This window comes from Barbus barbus (assembly GCF_936440315.1).
Source record: "Barbus barbus genome assembly, chromosome: 14".
Lineage (NCBI taxonomy): Eukaryota > Metazoa > Chordata > Actinopteri > Cypriniformes > Cyprinidae > Barbus > Barbus barbus.
In genome coordinates this window covers 8212279-8232293 of record NC_136742.1, presented here as the reverse complement: position 1 = coordinate 8232293, position 20015 = coordinate 8212279, and the positions used below count along the sequence as shown (strand labels likewise).

The 20015-nt window shown below is 36.2% G+C and overlaps 1 protein-coding gene across 1 annotated transcript; it reads right to left on the bottom strand.

Annotated features, from left to right (window-relative positions):
- Positions 1 to 2826: 2826 nt before the first annotated feature.
- LOC306879945 (delayed-rectifier potassium channel regulatory subunit KCNS3-like) lies at positions 2827 to 16729 on the bottom strand (the record flags this gene model as incomplete). Its single annotated transcript, XM_079433176.1, has 2 exons — positions 2827 to 2949; positions 16010 to 16729. The coding sequence occupies 2 exons, from the start codon at positions 16727 to 16729 to the stop codon at positions 2827 to 2829; spliced, it is 843 nt and encodes a 280-aa protein (XP_079289302.1).
- Between the last annotated feature and the right edge of the window lie 3286 nt (positions 16730 to 20015).

Genomic DNA, 20015 nt, shown 5'->3' with positions numbered 1-20015 from the left:
AGTCCTAATGACCATCAAGGATCAGAAGCAGATGCTACATAAATTATGTTATAATTTATTATCTGTATATATGTGTATATATATATATATATATATATATATATATATATATATATATATATGTGTATGTGTGTGTGTGTGTGTGTGTGTAAATAACCTTTTGTTCTTTAATATTTTGAATTGTTTTTAGCTTTTTTTGTTTTTCATTTAAATGTTAAGTTTTGACATTGTTGTATGCATTTGGCATTTTTATTTAATTTATTTTTAAATGTGTATGTAGTATTTATAAAGTTTTAGCTCTTAGTTTTTCTATCTGTTTTTAGTTGTTTTATTACTACAATTGATTGCTTCTGTTGTCCTCATTTGTAAGTCGCTTTGGATAAAAGCGTCTGCTAAATGACTAAATAATAATAATAATAATAATAAATAATATATACACAACAAGGTCACAGATTGCAGTAAAATACATGTATAATACAAAAATAAATAAATAAATAAGCAGCACAACTGTTTTCAACATTGATAAGAAACATTTCTTGTTAAATAGCATAGTATAATTATTTCTGAAGGATCATGTGACACTGAAGACTAGAGTAATGATTATAAAAATTCAGCATGTCATCACAGGAATAAAATACATTTGAAAATATATTCAAATAGAAAGATTATTTTAAATTGTAATAATATTTTACAATATTGCTGTTTTTACTGTATGTTTGATCAAATAATTGCAGCCTTGGTGAGCATAACAGAGGAGACTTCTTTCAGAAACATTTAAAACAATCTTACAGATGCCAAACTTTCGAATGGTAGTTTCAGTGTTGGGGGTTAACACATTACAAGTTACATGAGTTATGTAATCAGATTACTTTTTTAAAGTAACTAGTAAGCTAGTAGCTAAATTGGTAGCTAGGTTAAGCATTACTTTTTAATTTACAAGAAAATATATGAGATACTTTTTCAAATAAGTAATGCCAGGTACTTTGTTTTCCCATTTATTGACTGACAGCTCTACTGCTTTCATGTTGAGAGAAATTGTGAGTAAGTGCAGAAGTGTTGTGTGTGCTGTGTAAACATTATTAACTAAATTTGACTAAATGAGACTAAGATTCTAAATTAAACATGCATTTACTCATCTCACTTGCAAAGAAAAAAAAAAAAAGTATTCCTCAAAATGAATAAAACATTGAAAAGCAAACTCAGAATATTACGGAAACCTGGAATAATTACATTAACACAAAAATCCTTTATATGTAATATTTAATTTATTATATATATTGGTTACACTATTTCGATAGTCCACTTTAGACATTCTACTAACTATAAGTAACTTTGTAACTGCATGTCAACTACATATCAACTAATTTTCATTAATTTGCTACTACATGTCTACTAACTCCCAGTAGGGTAGGTTTAGGGTCAGTGGAATAAGTTGACATACAACATACGGAGTATGAGAAACTTTGCAAGTATGTTGTGGACCCATCAAAATAAAGTGTTAGAAGATATTATCAGACAGTTTACTAATACTCTGATGACTGCTAGTCGTTGTTGCAAAGTTACTTACTGTTAGTAGAATGTATAGTTAGTACAAAGTGGACTATCGAAATAAAGTGTTACCTATATATTTAATCACATTTAATCAGCAGTTCTGACTCAGTGACCCAGTTCAACCATACTAATTCAACCTTCTTCTTTTTTTTGATTGAGATGAAAGTGTTGAACTCTACTCTCTTGTGTCCTATTCTTTATGGCATCCAGAATGCCAGCACAGCTGAAAGATTTGTTTGAGATTTTTGAATTTCACATTTCCTTCAGCCTGAGGCTTACTGTTGTAGGGGAAGTCTGTTGTAGGGGAAGTCGTGGCCTAATGGTTAGAGAGTCGGACTTGTAATCCAAAGGTTGCGGGTTCGAGTCTCGGGCGGGCAGGGATTGTAGGTGGGGGGAGTGAATGTCCAGCACTCTCTCCACCCTCAATACCACGACTGAGGTGCCCTTGAGCAAGGCACCGAACCCCCAACTGCTCCCCGGGAGCTGCAGCATAAATGGCTGCCTACTGCTCCGGGTGTGTGTTCACGGTGTGTGTGTGTTCACTGCTGTGTGTGTGCACGTTGGATGGGTTAAATGCAGAGCACAAATTCCGAGTATGGGTCACCATACTTGGCTGAATGTCACTTCACTTCACTTATTTCACTTTTGTTGTGAGAGAGCTTTTACAATTGCCAAAAAATATAATATTTATAAAATAACGCAATATTGTAATGGATTACTTTAAAAAAAACTTTCCCCAGCACTGGTAGTGAATATATATATGTATTTACATAAAATGTATATATAATTACTAATACTGATACTGATGCCTCTGTTAAATGGATTGTTTTAATCAGGGGATAAAATGAGTAAATATAGTCATTCAGCTTCATTTTATCCGCCACTAAGTTCATTTTGTGCATTTGTTTTCACAAAAATAAGAAAATCACTGATTAAATGTTGTTTTTTTTTTCTTTTTAAACAATTATTTGCACTAAATTGATGTTGCATTGACACACATTCTAATAAACCAAGGAAATGAAAATGAAGTCTTCTTCTGTACCTCAGGAAAGAAAATGGCCGCCTCCTGTTACAAAGAGGCCTCCTAAAGGTCGTGGAGCTGTCACGCGTGAGCGATCCCTGGATCTGCAGGACCGACAGAGGCAAGAGGCACGCCGCAGGCTCCTGGCGGCAAAACGGGCTGCTTCTTTCCGACAGAGCTCAGTTACAGAGCGGGCCGACAGCATAGAGATCTACATCCCTGAAGCCCAAACCCGTTTATGAAACACACATATACTATGCCTCGCCAGTGCGCTTCACCAACAGGGTACATCCATTCTGCTCCATGTCACCGCTGCACCCGTTCACATTCTCACATCTGTTACAAGTATTCTTCCTCTGCTCATTATCTACTCTGAGCTGAGAATAGTGGTGAGTTTATATATGCCTCAAACAGAGCTCAATGCAAAGAGGTCATGGCAGTCTATGCACTCCAAGACCTGCAGCTACTGCAACCCAGTTTGTATATCAGTTTTATTACATTCAGAGGCCAAAACTAAGGCTTTGTTCACACTGCACACAAATCCGATTTGGTTTTCACATCCCATTTTTAAGACACAGTTAGGAGGCAATAGTAGTGATAAGCATCAGCAAGATGCAAAGAGGACAGTTATCATGACATCTTGCCATGGTGCTGACCACATGAGATGCGTAAGAGTGATTAGCTCATATGCGACCCTGGACCACAAAACCAGTCTTAAGTCGCTGGGGTATATTTGTAGCAATAGCCAAAAATACATTGTAATTTTGACCAAATAAATCATTAGGATATTAAGTAAAGATAGTGTTCCATGAAGATATTTAGTAAATTTCCTACTGTAAATATATCAAAACTTAATTTTTGATATGTAATATGCATTGCTAAATACTTCATTTGAACAACTTTAAAGGTGATTTTCTCAACATTTTGATTTTTTCACCCTCAGATTCCAGATTTTCAAATAGTTGCATCTCAGCCAAATGTTGTCCTATCCTAACAAATCATACATCAATGGAAAGATTATTTACCCAGCTTTTAATTTTTTTTTTTTCGAAATTGACCCTGAACTTGTTTTGTGGTCCAGGGTCACATATTAGCAATTCTTATTAACATTCATGCATATGCTGTCCGAAATCATTTACTCACTATTAATGACATAAATGTTATGGAGCCATAGGGACATACTGATGGAAATTATATTTCGATGCTCTCGACAAAATATCTGCATATATACATTTTCTCACAAAACTGTTGTTTGCTCTTAGAAAATGTTTGCATTCCCCTGAGACAATTAGCTTTTTCTCGCAAAACGTTTGTATTTCCCTGAGGAGCTTTGCATTCTCTCAAAAAACGTTTTCTCAAAAAAAAAGAAGTTTACATTGTGTTTTCTTGTGAAACATTTGTCTCTCACAAAATGTTTGCATTTCCCTAAGAAATGTTGCTTTCTCTCACTAAACGTTTGTATTATCTTACAAACATTCATAAAGCGTTTGAACAAAAAAATTAGCATTCTCTCACAAAACTTTTGCATTCCCCTGAGAAACTTTGCGCTTTCTAAAAAAAATATTGCGTTGTGTTTCTCACAAAATGTTTGCGCTCCCCCAAGTAATTTGCTTTCTTGCACAAAACTTTTGCATTCCCCTGAGAATTTTTCCCCGTTCACTCGCAAAACATTTGTGTTGATATGAGGTGGTTATATTTCAATGCTTTTTGCAGGCAAACATTTCTGGGGGGAACGCAATACTTTATTTAGCTAAGAAATATAATTTTTATGTCCATGTCATCTTTAGGGCTCCAGTGAATGTCATAAAATTTAATATAAAAGTAAAATAAAAAGAGACATATAGTATGCGATACTTCTGGAATGACGAAAAACTACTTTCTGTAACCTATAATGTAATCTGACTGTTCAGACGCATTGTAGAAGATTTTTGAGATGACCACAAATGGATGTAGTTTGGAAACATTGGATTCCAAAAAAAATGTATAAATAAAATAAAATCGGAATTTTGCCGCCAGTCTGAACAAAGCCAAAGTCTAGCCCTCAGCATAGGCACAGTTAACACTCCTTTCAGAAAATGTATTCTATAGCACTGGCACAAAACTAATGTCACAGCATAGTCACTTCATACACAGCATCATTCCCACACACATAAAAATTAAATGACTCTAAACTTGACTTAGTATAGAGTTTAGATTTAAATAAGTGGATTTAAGATCACAATTTCTTTAAGATTGCAAAGTCTTTATTGCTTAAAAGGTTGTACAAAGCAGTTCAACTTCTTAAATGATCCACATTTGTATTTCCAACGGAAATGTTGATCTTGATCCTCGTGATGTTGTCGCAGTTGGGGATTTGCATGAAGGTTTTGCTTCTAGACTTCAATTTAGTTTTAGCTTCAGGGTTGACGGAGATTAAATCTAGTTCTGGATTTAACTGCACTGTCAACGAGAGTTTTAAAAATCCTTTTATTCAATTGCTAAGGTTTAAAGTTCATTCAGCCCAAAAAGGCCTTGACATCATTCAGTCATAGCTTGACTTTCATTGACTGACCGCCGGTTTTACACAAAAACATTTACAGAGAAGTATTTATAACACCAATCTTCCTCAGTGTTCACCACTCAAGGTAGTCTGTGACATATAAAGGTGCAAAAGAAACTTTAATAATATTACTGTAAATGGTGCTGCTTTATACTCTAAAATGTAGAAGCCCCTCTCCTTACTGCACAGCACTAAAAACCACCTGTGGACTTTTTAAAGGGAGGTTTAACACCGTGTCTCAATGCATCTCGAATCATCATATTTACGGTCACTGGTTTGTTGAAAAGAAATTCATGTATTTTAGGTTAGAGAGTTATGCTTTTTGTATATCACAGTTTTTTTGGTCCAGCATTTGCACAACAATGTGCCCATCTGCCCTGTCACTTTTGAGAACAGAAACCCGGGTGTGCAATAGGGGTCTCTATGATGAATTGCTAAATTCAAATACCATATTTTAAGTTGGGTGGCAACAACTCTGCTTTTTATTTTTAATTTGGCTTTAGGTTCTTTATTACCTTGATTGTGGACTAAATAATAATCAACAGCAGCATTAGATTTAGTATCTTATATTTGTAAATACAACAGCTATTTAACAGCTATTTTTTTTTTTTTTTTACTGGCACAATTTTAACTGTCCACAACTGTGATTCTGGGAATTTTCCCCCTGGTTCCAGGCCTAAATATTCAGAAATGCCGGTATGGTCTATCCTCTTAGCATAACTGCTGCTAAGACTCATAAGGCGTTATAAAGCAGTATATGAATCCCTGGCTTTTTAGATATTTCCTTTACCTGGCAGCCTTACAGCATCTTAAGCAAAAAGCATTGTGAATGTACTGCCCTGCTCTTGCAAAAAATACACATATATATATATATATATATACACATACATACACATAGTCATGGCCAAAAATATCGGCACCGTTGGTAAATATGATCAAAGAAGGCTGTGAAAATTAATTTGCATTGTTAATTCTTTTGATCTTTTATTTAAGAAATTCACAAAAATGTTACCTTTCATTGGATAATAATTTTAAATGGTGGGAAATATCATTATGAAATAAATGTTTTTCATTAATACACGTTGGACACAATTATTGACACTCCTAGAAATTCTTATGAGTAAAATATCTCTGAAGTATATTTCCATTCATATTCACAATTTTGAGCACTCCAGGGTGATTATGAACATGACATTATCCAGCCATGGCTTCCTTTTTCACAGAAATATAAATAGGAGGGAAAACAAAGTGCAAATTCCCTTAATCATCCATCACAATGAGAGAAACCAAAGAATATATTTCTGATGTGCAGCAAAAGAAAATTGAGCTTCACAAATTAGTGAAGTGGCTTTAAGAAAAGAGCTAGAGCAGTGAAAATTCCCATTTCCACCATCAGGGCAATACTTAAGAATTTCTAATCAACATAAAATGTTACGAAACTGCCTGGAAGAGGACGTGTGTCTATATCGTCCTAATGCACGGTGAGAAGGAGAGTTTGAGTGGCTAAAGACTCTCCACGGACCACAGCTGGAGAATTGCAGAAAACAGTTGAGTCTCGGGGTCAGAAAACCTTAAAAAAAAATTGTCAAACAGCACCTACATCACCACATGTTGTTTGGAAGGGTTTCAAGAAAAATTCTCCTAGCTCATCCAAAAACAATCTCCAGCATATTCAGTTGTCAGACATGACTGGAACTTCAAATGGGACTGGCTTCCATGGTCTGATGAAACTAAAAAATGACCTTTTTAGCAGCAAACACTCAAGGGCCTGGTTTCATAGACAGGGCTTACATAGACATAAGTGACTGACTCTGTTAGAAATCTTATAATGGGCCATGTTTGGATCTTCCAACCATACAATAATCCAAACACAAACCTTAAAAACAACACAAAAATGGGTCACTGAGCACAAAACCAAGCTTCTGCTATGTCCATTCCAGTCCTCTGACCTGAACCCTGTAGAGAATGAGTGGGATGAACTGAAAAGAAGCACCACCGTCATGGAGCTGGTAATCTTTTAGCCATTTACTTTTAGTCATTTAGAAGACGCTTTTATCCAAATCGACTTACAAATAAGAAAAAGTAACTAAAACTAAAAATCAAAACTCTGTAAATACTATACACACACACACACACACTTAAGAAAATAAATTAAATAAAATTGACAAATGCATACATTTCAATAGTAAACATTTAAATGAAAAAAAGAAATTTCAAAATATTAAAACAACAAAATGAGTATAATAATGCTTCTAACATAACACTAAGCCAAACACCAAAAAACAACTACATGTGTATGTACAGCCACACACATATACATACATATAAAAATAAATTCAATATTGATCTAACCTTAGATTCAGTTAATTCACGCTCCTTGTCAGTGACGTCACCGATTAAAAGTACAGCGCATATTTTAGGCTAAATAAGTTTAACAACTTTCAATAAACCATTGACAAACTGACAGCAAACCCTTTACAAACCTATCAAAACCTCTCATCAACACATAAAGATGTGATTAAAAGCCCAAACTCTCATAAACAAGAGCTCAAGCTATAGAGTTAGCTTACTGAATCCGAAGGATCTGGAGAGATTATGGATGAAGAAATGGTCTCTGGTCTCTTGTCAGGTGTTCTCTAACCTCATCAGGCATTATAGGAGAATATTTAGAGCTGTTAAACTGGCAAATGGAGGTTTCAAAAAGTATTGAATAAAAGAGTACCGTTAATTGTGGCCAATGTGTATTAGAGAAAAACATTTATTTCATAATGATATTTCCCCGCATTTAAAATTCTTATTATGCAATGAAATTTTTTTTATAATAAAAGATCAAAAGGATTAACAATGCAGATAAATTTTCACAGCCTTCTTTGATCATATTTACCAAGGGTGCCAGTATTTTTGGCCATGACTGTGTATATACACACATATACATATATACATACATATATATATATATATATATATATATATATAAGTAAAAAACTAAAAATGAAGAATCAGAAGAACAGAAGGAATTGTCAATAAATGTTTCAGCTCGTTTTAGAAGTAAATTCAGTCTCGTTGTACAGGAAAAATAAATTGGGTAATGATAAAAGTTAAAACACCACAGTTAAAGGGATAGTTCACCCAAAAATTAAAATTCTGTCATTAAATACTCACCCTCGTGTCGTTCCAATCCCATTAGACCTTTGTTTATCTTCGGAACACAAATTAAGATATTTTTGATGCATTCTGAGAGCTCTCTGACCCTCCAATAGACAGCAATGTAATTAACACGATCAAGGTCCAGAAACGAAGCAAGGAGACAGAGGTGTAAATTATTGGAGTAAATGTAAATAATTACTGTACTTGAGTATCTTTTCGGATACTTTGTCGTTTTACTGAGTATCAAAGATATTAGCAACTTTTACTCTCTACTTCACTACATTTTTGAATGAGTATCTGTACTCTTTACTCAACTATATTTGAGTGTTGTGGTTAGACATTTTGCAAGGCACCTAGCTTTTCTGCTACAAAAGAGGTGATATCACCAACTACAGGGCACTGAAAGTACTATATCTTGTGCGTTTTGCCCTTACTCACCCAAACTTGTCAACAAGGCTACTTTACGTGAATGTGAGCTCCTTAGCAAGTACTTTTGAATCACATGTGTTTTATATAACTGCAGCTGGCAATGAGGCCAAAACCAGCACATCCAGTGCAAGAAGACTTTGACTTTTTAATTAAATTTTTTATAAAAAAAATATTTTTATTGCAATTTTGAGGTGTTCCGTTTTATTTAAATTTTTTTGGAAAATAAACAGGATTACTCTCCTCACAAATAAGCACTTTCTTGTTTGCGTTACATGTTACATGCATGCCTGTCAACACTCCCGTTTTTCCCGGGAGTCTCCCGTATTTCACACCCATCTTTTGCAAAGTGTGTCGCACTAATTTTAATATCAGACATGGTGGGAAAAGCGACACATCTCAGCATATTAAACCACAATGGCTTATTCATGCAGCCAGGGCACAGAAGGGCTACACATACTATAAACACACAATGTAATGTTACAACTACTTATGTGTAACTCCCCCCGCGAAGGTCTCCTGGATTTTGGTACCCAAATGTTGACAGGTATTGTTACATGCCTTGTCTTAGACTTTGATGTAACTTCCTGTCTCATGTGGTGTTTGTAGTCAGTTATCTTATCTTGTTCAGCTTGTTAGCCTCCTGTGTGTATGTATGTATATATATATATATATATATATATATATATATATAGCCCTAGTGTTTCTTTAGTTTTTTGGGAGTTATTGAATGTAATGGTTGTCTGTTTGCCTGCCATTCTGTTATTTGTTCCCTTTGGTTTTTGGCTTATTGTTTGTTCTAGTTTTTCTATGAAATGCCTGCACATAGATCCTTGCCTCTGCCTGTTTTCCCCAGCATTACAGTTTTTGACTGGGATGTCTCTTTGACTAGTGCATCTTCGAGACTATATTTAGTATAAGTAAAATACTTAAGTACCGTTAAAATCAGATACTCTTTAAGACTTTTACTCAAGTTGTTTTGGAATTGGTGACTTGTAACTAGTAGTGGAGTAATTTATATTGTAAGGTATCTGTACTTTTACTCAAGAATGGTTTTCCGTTACTCTTTACACCTCTGCAAGGAGATCGGTAAAATAAAATAAAAACAAAAATAAGATGCAAAGAAAACAAAAATATGCCGTGTATGCAGCTGACACAGAACAGCATACGCTGTTTACGTTCAGTGGATACTCTCCAAAATGGCGCCAGGGTGACGCGGAGGAGACGGGTCCAGGGTGATTATGAACATGACATTATCCAGCCATGGCTTCCTTTTTCACAGAAATATAAATAGGAGGGAAAACAAAGCACAAATTCCCTTAATCACCCATCACAATGAGAGAAACCAAAGAATATATTTCTGACGTGCAGCAAAAGAAAAATTGAGCTTCACAAATTAGTGAAGTGGCTTTAAGAAAAGAGCTAGAGCAGTGAAAATTCCCATTTCCACCATCAGGGCAATAATTAAGAATTTCCAATCAACAGAAAATGTTACGAAACTGCCTGGAAGAGGACGTGTCTATATCGTCCTAATGCACGGTGAGAAGGAGAGTTTGAGTGGCTAAAGACTCTCCACGGACCACAGCTGGAGAATTGCAGAAAATAGTTGAGTCTCGGGGTCAGAAAACCTAAAAAAGAAAAAAAAAATTGTCAAACAGCACCTACATCACCACATGTTGTTTGGGAGGGTTTCAAGAAAAATTCTCTTAGCTTACATTTACATTTACGTTTTATGCATTTAGCAGACGCTTTTATCCAAAGCGACTTACATTGCATTCAAGTTTCAGTTTTTACATTTGATCAGCTCTACATTTGATTAACTCATCCAAAAACAAACTCCAGCATATTCAGTTATCAGACACGACTGGAACTTCAAATGGGACTGGCTTCTATGGTCTGATGAAACTAAAAAATTTGCTTTTTAGCAGCAAACACTCTCCAAAGAAATGGCGCCAGGGTGACGCGGAGGAGACAAATTGTTTAATAAAGTCATTATTTTTGTTTTCTTTCCATACAAAAAGTATTCTCGTAGATTCGTAAAATTACGGTTGAACCCCTGATGTCACATGGATTATTTTACCGATCTCCTTCCTACGTTTCTGGACATTGATTGTGTTAATTACATTGCTGTCTATGCGAGGGTCAAAGAGCTCTCAGAATTCATCAAAAATATCTTAACTTGTGTTTCGAAGATGAACAGAGGTCTTACAGGTTTGGAACGACATGGGGGTAAGAAATGGATGACAGAATTTTCATTTTTGGGTGAACGATCCCTTTAAAGCAAGGGATAGTTCAACCTAAAATGATTAACTGTCATCTCCTTATCTTGATCTCCATTGGTGTAATCCTCATATTGAGCACAGAAGGAGCGCTTTAGTGAATATCCAGACAGCTCATTTCTACACAGTGGAAAAAGATGGTGCCCATTACTGGCAAGAAAAAAAAATCTGATTAGACTAGACTAGGACTAGAGCTTGAAAGGTTGGGTCACCATACCTCACTGCAAGGACGAAAGCAGCCAGGACATTCTGCAAAACATCTTATGAGTAAATGATTACATTTTAGGGTGAACTATTCCTTGAAGTGCCATACATTGAGTGTGTAATGCTGTGCTTTTACATGTTGTAATGGCTCAGTACTGCTGTCTCAGTTCTTGTCTCAATATATTGAAAGTACTATATACACAAAGAAATGATCAACGCTTTACAATTAGTCCAAATAGTTTGAAAGGAAGTTAACTAAACTCATAAAAAGGTGGATTTTTTTTTTTTGCTTGAGGTTCTTCTTCACAGCTGTTGCGTTTCCTTTCTTGGCAAATGTAAGTCATTGGGAAGATATCAACATGCTACCAACTGCTGCTAAATATATACACTGAGGTACAGTTATCATCTTGCACATTTTATAAGACTATATAACAGCTAAAATATTATAGCCCACAGGACAGGTGTCTTTCTCAATGATTTACATATTTTAGTCCAATTTAAGACTACTTTACAACTAGGGCTCTTTTTCAGAGAAACTTCCAGCCCTGTTTTAAAAGATATTGCCATAAAATGTGTTCAGGCAGTGCTGACAAGTTGTGGCTAGATGTATCGCTGCTTGTGTAAATGTAAATAGTTGTAGAGTGCCATCACCTGACATGTCATATGTCTGTCTTTTTTCTCTTTTTTTTTAAGTAGAGATTTAGATAGAGGTGATTATAAAAGGTGGAAACATCCATAGGTGCCTTATAATCAGTGTTGGAGACTTAAAATGATTTGCATGAGATACGACTTATGCAGAGGAAATGTCGCTTACGATCAAAGACTGGCGAAACCCTGCGGTATCATCTCTCATCATCATTTCTGATCATCTGATCTTGTAGGGGCTCAAAAATGTTAAAACAGATGCATGATTGGTGGGATCATTGATTTTTTGCTGAATTGTTTTTGCTTAGAACACCTCTTGGATTATCATGTGCAAATTTGGGTTCTGTACTTCATCAGGACTGTGTGATAGTGATGTGTTCAGTATAAATATTGACAGCTATTAGGGGTATTAATATAGTGTTTTATCAATATGGAAGTCTAAAGGTGCGGTCACATTAAACTTTAACAACCATTCATATGCATGTGAACACAGTTGAGTGAAATGTAAAGTTGGTAAACTTGCAAATTAGTGAGAAGTCTGTAGCACCAAGAATACAGACCTCATAGCTACATAGTTTGCAGTGCTATGAAAAGGTGGAGTGGATATAGAATCTCTCATTCAACATTTCAAGCAACTTATGCTTATTGGAAAAACGTGCCTACTTACATTTTTGCAAAACTCCAAAAACATTAGGGTGCAATAATGGGGGGGAAGGTTAGGACTATTCCAAGGTCCCTGATGAGAGATTTATTTATTTATTTATTTAAATCGAGAGAGGCCTGAGTCAATATTGCAGTTTCTAGCTGATTACTGGGCAGACTATCGATTAATAAAGACTTATTTGTGTGTGGTTTCTTGTGAAATAGTACTATGTTACAGCCTCATAACACTTTTACCGTAGTACATGGTTTGTAAACAAACACATTTTTTTGATTGCATCATATAACCAGCTCCTTATGTATGGCTTTTCTTTGGTAATGAATTTGCTCGGTAGCACATTGAAACAAGGGAGAAGCAACATTATATAATTTTGCAGAAATGTCACCACACAAACGGTTTTCCAATAAGCCTGGGTTGATTAAAAACGTGTTGTTTCGGATTTATTAATAACTATGTGACATTATATCCTGTTGCCCATATTCATTGCACTCTCCGAAATGTAATTAGTGTGACCGCACCTCAAGACTGAGGAAAGTGTTAAATGCAGGTAACTTCAGTTTTGATTTATATCTGTCCTCTGTTAAGACGGACACATGAGGGCTTCACGTTGTTCATCTCTACAAACAAAAATACACAGTATCAGACTAAATGCCAGTGTCCACCTCTCACGTGCTTACACACTCTACCAGACTTGCCAGAATGTGCAATAGTGTATAAATACATGGCAGGCACATGGTGTCATTACCTCTTAGTGTGTGGTATTAATGGCAGGACACTACACTAGTGGTAGTAAAGTCTCTCTACTAGCACTGGGTCTCTCTGCAATCAATTCAAGGCAAACAGAGCGATTTGTCATGCCTTTCTACTATGCAGCAGCTCTGGTTTGAATTTCTGAGTTTCAGAAGAGACACTTATTCACAGAAACTATATGTTTTACCCATTTTTGTGAATAGATTTTATTGAGGAATACAAAAAATATGTCTTGCAACCCTGTTGAAAAGATGATTTAGAGCTGGTATGATGCTGGTCTAGCTGGTGGACCAGCATAGCTTTGCTGTTCACCAGCAACAAACTAGTCAACACACGTTATCTGTCTAGTGAAGCTCGTTGACATAGGTTGGCCATCAAAGGCTAAATGCATTAACAACCTTTTATTTCCAAAACTGATTTAGACCTGAAATCTGGACTTTTAGACTCCGATCTGTACAATTTGGCACAACTATCCTCGGATTCAAATAAAATATAATTTATTTCAAATCGATTCATATCAGTTGCTGTAGTTACTGCATTTGCAGCTGTATGGCATTTCTGCTGGTTAAGCTAGTTAAAAAGGACACTTCTCACATCTAAACCCCAACATGCTGGTGACCAGCAATCCTGCTTTTTTCAACATGGTTGCATTTTATTTATTCACTACTTCCCCTGAGGATATTTCTTGCCTATAAAAATTTGTATAAAGTTGTGGCCAGATATACAGTAAAGCTGGATCGCAAACGCATTGCATTACATTACAAAAAACTGCGCTGCCACTTTCAGTTTACTGACGTACTGCAGGGAAGCCCTTTAATAGGTTTTGTTAGTTTCTGATTCTCCTCTTTGAGGGTCACCTCCTCCATAATGCAAAGACAGCTATTGTTCTATGAACAATGCTGTTATTTATTTTACTGAAAATGTGAAAATGTAAACAACAATTTAAAAATACATTGAGACATTTGAGAGGTTAAAACTGGTGCTTTTGTCATAGAGGTGTGTTGGATTCATATAGGCACAGATTGGTTTTACCAGGACAATCAACATGCATATACTCACACTCATACAGAAACAATATATTTAATAGTGTATAGGCCTCATTGTCTGCCCTCCAAATGGCTCGATTACCTTTTTAAGATATATATAATTGCATATAATTACAAAATTAAAGATTATACCCTTTATCAGTTGTTCTCTACCCCACGCTCCCTTTTCATTTGTCAGTTGTCCACCTATTCAAGGCTTCTCTGCAAAGAAATCACAGTATTATAGGCAGTTGAATGAGTGTTCAGCTGTAGAAATTAAGTACAGATGTTTCACTGCCTGTTCAGCAATAACCTGAAGGGTTTAATTGATCATGGCACAGACACAATTTGACATCCTTTCTTTGGTAGACTATGTGAAAATAACGATTCTTTAGGATGTTGAGGTCTGTCTGTGGTGCTCCGTTGACTTTTCAGAGCATGGAGGTTTGAGAAGTTTTTGGTCTCAAAGGTTAACCATAAGCCCAGTATGAAAATATTTTGGTCTTAGTTTCTCATAATTTGTCAAGGGAAGGGATTTTCTCTTTTTTGTTTTGTTTTTCAGCACATCTGATGTAATGTGGTTTGAATAAGTGAGACCTCTCATAAATGGGCTATTAACAGTGAGTTTTTGAGAATGGTTTGGCTTCAAACTGGTTTTGAATCATTAAATATATCAATAAAAAGGATGAATCTAATGCCAAATATACATTATTTAGAAAAAATACATATATTGATAAATGAATATATGCTTAATTTAAAAAGTTTTTTTTTTTTTTTGCTTTAACCCATGTTTATTTGAACTTTCTCAAGATTATTTTATAGAGCTATGACAGCATGCAGGATCGTAAAAGAAAAAAAAATGAATGTATGATTTGATGTTTCATTGCTGTTAGTTGTTTTGGCATTTTACAAATAGTTTGGTATTTGTACAATTAATTTGCTTTTTTATTTCTAATTTATTGAGTCATATTCACATATCTAAATATGAAATGTTGGGTTTTTTGCAGATGAGGATTTTATGAAGGGTTTGGTCCTTCTCTACTTTAGTTTTGCTTCAGTATTTTGCCTAATTTCAGATTTGATCAATCTGCCTCTTTGAATAACTGAATATTAAGTATGATCATTTGTTGTACATAGAACTACTATTAAACTTTTTTGAAGAAAAGAAAGAATTTTGTGCTGCTCTTTTTCATTTGTTCTGAGTATGTCATTTTACTTGACTTTGAAGTGCTGTGGATATTCTAGGTCTTTCACTTTTTTCAAACATCAAGCATTGTTGTTTAAAATTAAGTATTTAACACCAAGATGTTGGATGGCTTTAATTTTTTATTAATATAAAGATTGTCAAAAATACTTTCTTTGAAACAACCACAAAAATGTTTCTGAAGTTTAAATTGCAAAAGCAAGCCAACATTTTAAACCACAGGGAACCCGTTGACATTTTCCTATGTTTTAGCTTCTGAAAGACGCCTCTTAGGTGAATTTTTATCAAAGTACTTAGAAAAGTTGTTCATGATGATGGTGATGGGTAAAGAAACCACAAGCAACCCACAGAGAATGCAAAGTGTAGCTAGAATTCTCCCAGCCGCTGCCTGTGGATATACATCCCCATACCCCACCGTAGTCATTGAAATAATGGCCCACCACCAACAAACAGGAATAGAAGAGAGTTTGGATGAAGCGTCTTCCTTTTCAGTGTAGTAGATAAAAGTCGAGAAGAACGATATTCCAACAGTAAATGAAAAGAACGAGCAGACCCACCTCGCATTGGCAGTTCTTTAGAGTTTCTCCAAAAGCTCTCACTCCTTCTGAATGTCGAGCAAACTTTAGCACACTGAAGGCCCTCATTAACAGGAGAACCTGAACCACCTTCCCCATGTTGGTTTTCCTTCCCCATGTCCTGGTCAAAATGACCAGGACGGAAACCGCAGCTTCACCTTTGGAACACTTGGAGTGATTGGGATCTTCAAGAGTTTGCCACATGCACTTGCGTACATCTGAACACCACGTGCCCTCAAACCTCCACAGGTCACTGCCCACAACCGAGATCTCTCCAGACGATGCTGCATTACTAGACCGGCCAGACGCATTCTGCTCCCGCTCATTTTTGCACTCAAGGAACCATTCGAGACAGCAGGCTTCCAGATCCAGCTCACCAATGCCCCAGTATTCGATCTCCTGACTGAAGCAAAACACACAGAGTTCCTCCAGAGCATGACAGTGTCCTGTACGGTAGAAGTTTAGAACACAGTGGAACAATTGCGGGCTCCTGTCGAAGTAGTATTCGTGCTCAGCGGAGCTGTAGTCGTCACAGAGTTCCAGGATTGCGGCATCACTGCAGCACTGGATTAACTGACCCACACATGTGTTGGGGAATCGGAGCAGAACGCAGCACTCCACCTTGTGCTGGGTGCCTCCAACGTTGAGGTTAACAAGATCTTCCTCCCTGCCTTGATGGTGAAGAACTTGCCCATACATCATGGTGGTACACAAGCCCGGATTAACCATACGGGCAACTGGGCAATTGCCCAGGGGCCCACGACATCTAAAGGGCCCAGGACAGCAAGGGCACGAGCAAAATACTGTATCTGTAATTTCCCGCTTTATATTTAACAAACTCTCCACCCGGGCTTTTGCGCTGCACAGAGCTATGCTGCGCTGCCTATGACTTTAAACTTGAGTTGAGAGCGGTTGAGAGCAGTGTTGGGTAAGTTACTTTCAAAAAGTAATTAATTACAGTTACTAATTACTTAATCAATATTGTATTTAAATTACTTTACTAATTACTCTATCTGAAAAGTAACTTAGTTACTCAATAAGTAACTTAATTATTCAAATCGCTAATTAGGCTACATCTTAAAATCCCTATAAACCTTAATAGAAATTAAACTCTATATTCTTTCAATTCGAGTCAAACATAGAATAGTTTAGCCTTTTAGCTTTAAAACAACTGTAATACTTAAACATTTTTATGAAAAAAAATGTAACCACCTTTGGTTAACAAATAGAAATACTCTGCAAAATATCTGAATAACAAAAAGGCTTAAAAGTTAAACAATACATTTCAGTTTGGCAAGATGTTCAGGAAAAGCCCAACTAGTAAAATCTGTACAGGTTTATGTCAAAATAACACGTTAACTAATGTAGGAAAGAATAAATTACAGAAATGATCTTCTCTGCTGCATAATGTCAGATCGCGCTGTTCTTATGAGGTAAATTTCTCATAGCAGGTCTTCTTTCAAAAATGATGAATATTAGATGATTTTTTTTTTCTTAATATTTTACTTTTTTTTTTTGTATCTATGGGCATATGCGCGCAGGTGACTGCATATAATGAGCTCAGACACGGGAAAGACTGTACCTTGCTTTAGTTTCATACGGATTGCATAATCAGAAACATTAGTTTTTAATTTGAATTCGTTCAAGTGTCAAGTAGACACTTCAAGATTTTTAGATTCTATTGATTTTAGTCTTATATGTATCTGAGTCAGAGCCGGCGCCAGGGCACCTCCATCAGTGGGGCATTTGAATTTCGGGGGGGGGGGGGGGCACAAATCACGTTTTGTGTGTGTGTGTGTGTGGTGGTGGTGGTGTGTGTGTGGGGGGGTTCGGGGTGGGATGGGAAGCGTGCAATCTGTGATTGCGTGCAGTTTCTGACGCTCGCTAAAGCGTGCAATCGCTTTCTTATGTGCGCTGTTTTACCGGTTTCACTTTCGCTTTCGAAACGATCACGTTCAGCAAGAAGGGGAGAGGATGGAAAGTGGGGGGCACCGTAACTCTGCCCGCGAATGCCCCCTCTTGGTGCCGGCCCTGATTTGAGTATTTAAGGTTTCTCTGTGAATCAGGAAAATCTGAAAGTGAACGCACCCGCACGCGGAGGGTTAAAGCCGCTGCATTCAATATCTTTAGACGGTAAATTTAGATTTCAAATTCAATATTGCTTTTAGAACTGTTGAAATTATTTACTGTATGTAACGCAAGTACTTTATAAGTAACTGTAATTAAATTACCTAAAAATGAACAGTAATCCCTTACTTTACTTTTTCAGTGGATAAGTAATTTAATTACAGTAACGCGTTACTTAGTAACGTGTTACACCCAACACTGGTTGAGAGTCAGTCTCATGCGGACTGACCAATGAAGAGAGGGCCTCAAGTGAAAGACCCTCTCCTCATTGGTCAGTCCGCATGAGGTGGGTCAAAGGTTACGCCGAGCGCGTTACGTGACGTCAGGCGTTGCTACAACAGAAAAAAAAAAAATCAGACACAATGGAGAAGCTAAGTTGGAGCGCGAAGCGAAAATTAAAAAAGGAAAAGGACATCAGAAATGCTGAAAATTTAAAGTATATACCTAAAATAGGTCATTTCTTCACTCCTGTTAATGTTGCCGACAGTTCTGTTAAGTCAGCTTCCGTCAACGACGAGGATAACTCAGCTAGCCAGGACTTTTCTACACCGCCTGCGATAGCTTACGTTTACAGGCCGGATAATAACTAATAACTTGATTGCCTTGTCTTCTGTGATAGCTCAATCAATTCCATACATTTCTATTGGGAATAAGTGTTGTTAAATAAACGATGGTTTGAAAGTGGTTGCTTATCTATTCCTTTTTCGGAGTGTCTATTTACACTAACTGCAAATAGCCCATCTTGTTGGCAAAGGCTATTTACACTAACTCCGCCCACTAACGTGTGATTGGGTTAGTCAACAATAAAAAAAGAAGTTAGTTCAACATCAGTTTCAGTGGCGTAGATGGTAAGGCGCATGTTTTTTGACGCGAGCGACCCGAGTTCGATCCCACCTTTTGCCAAACATTTTTTTCTCCCTTTTCAAATCTCATATCGCATCAGAAAGGCATTCATTTTCAATAAAAAATAAGGAAATAATCAAAAAGTTGAAAATAAAGTATTGGGTAGGGTTAGGGTCGGTGTAGGGAGGGCTTTATTGTCCCAATAAGGTGGCATCCATTTAATAAATTTGAATTAAAATTATAATTTACACTCAGTACGTTATTATTGCGTACTGTTTTATAATGTACTACAATACTGAGGTGCAGATAATTGCCACTATTTACAATAAGTAGTATAATAGCAGAAAATCTTGCTATTTTAACAGTGTAAATAGAATCCATTGCTATTTGCACTTAGTGTAAATAGCATCTGTCACTAAAAAAATATGCTATTCGCACTTGGTGCATTTGTAGTTCTATGAGCATTCAAATATTTTTAAATCAAAATATGATGACAGTTAGGATTTGAAGTATTGAGTATATTTACTGTATATTACAGTAATATATTCTATATATGACCATATTATGGTGATCCTGGGGTCGTGATGATGGAGCCCTTGAATATTGTTGCCCAGGGTACAACAAAGTGTTAATCTGGCCCTGGTGGTACAGATTCATCGAATCTGGTAGTCTTGCCAATGATATACTAGCATTTTCTACTAAAACAACAGAAATGTGAATGTTAGCTACATCAAAAACACAGAAAACTACTAAATCAATTAAATTGATCAAATAAATTTGACCAGCATATGAACTCTAGATCAGGGGTCCTCAACTCTGGACCTCGAGATCCACTTTCCTGCAGAGTTTAGCTCCAACCATAATCGCATACACCTGAAAAGGCTAATCAAGGTCTTCAGGATTAGGCTACTACAAATTTGCAGGTAGGTAGGTAGCTCCAGGTTGAAGCTAATCTCTGCAGTAAAGTGGCTCTCGAGGTTCAGAGTTGAAGACCCCTGCTTTAGATTAATTTAGTTTA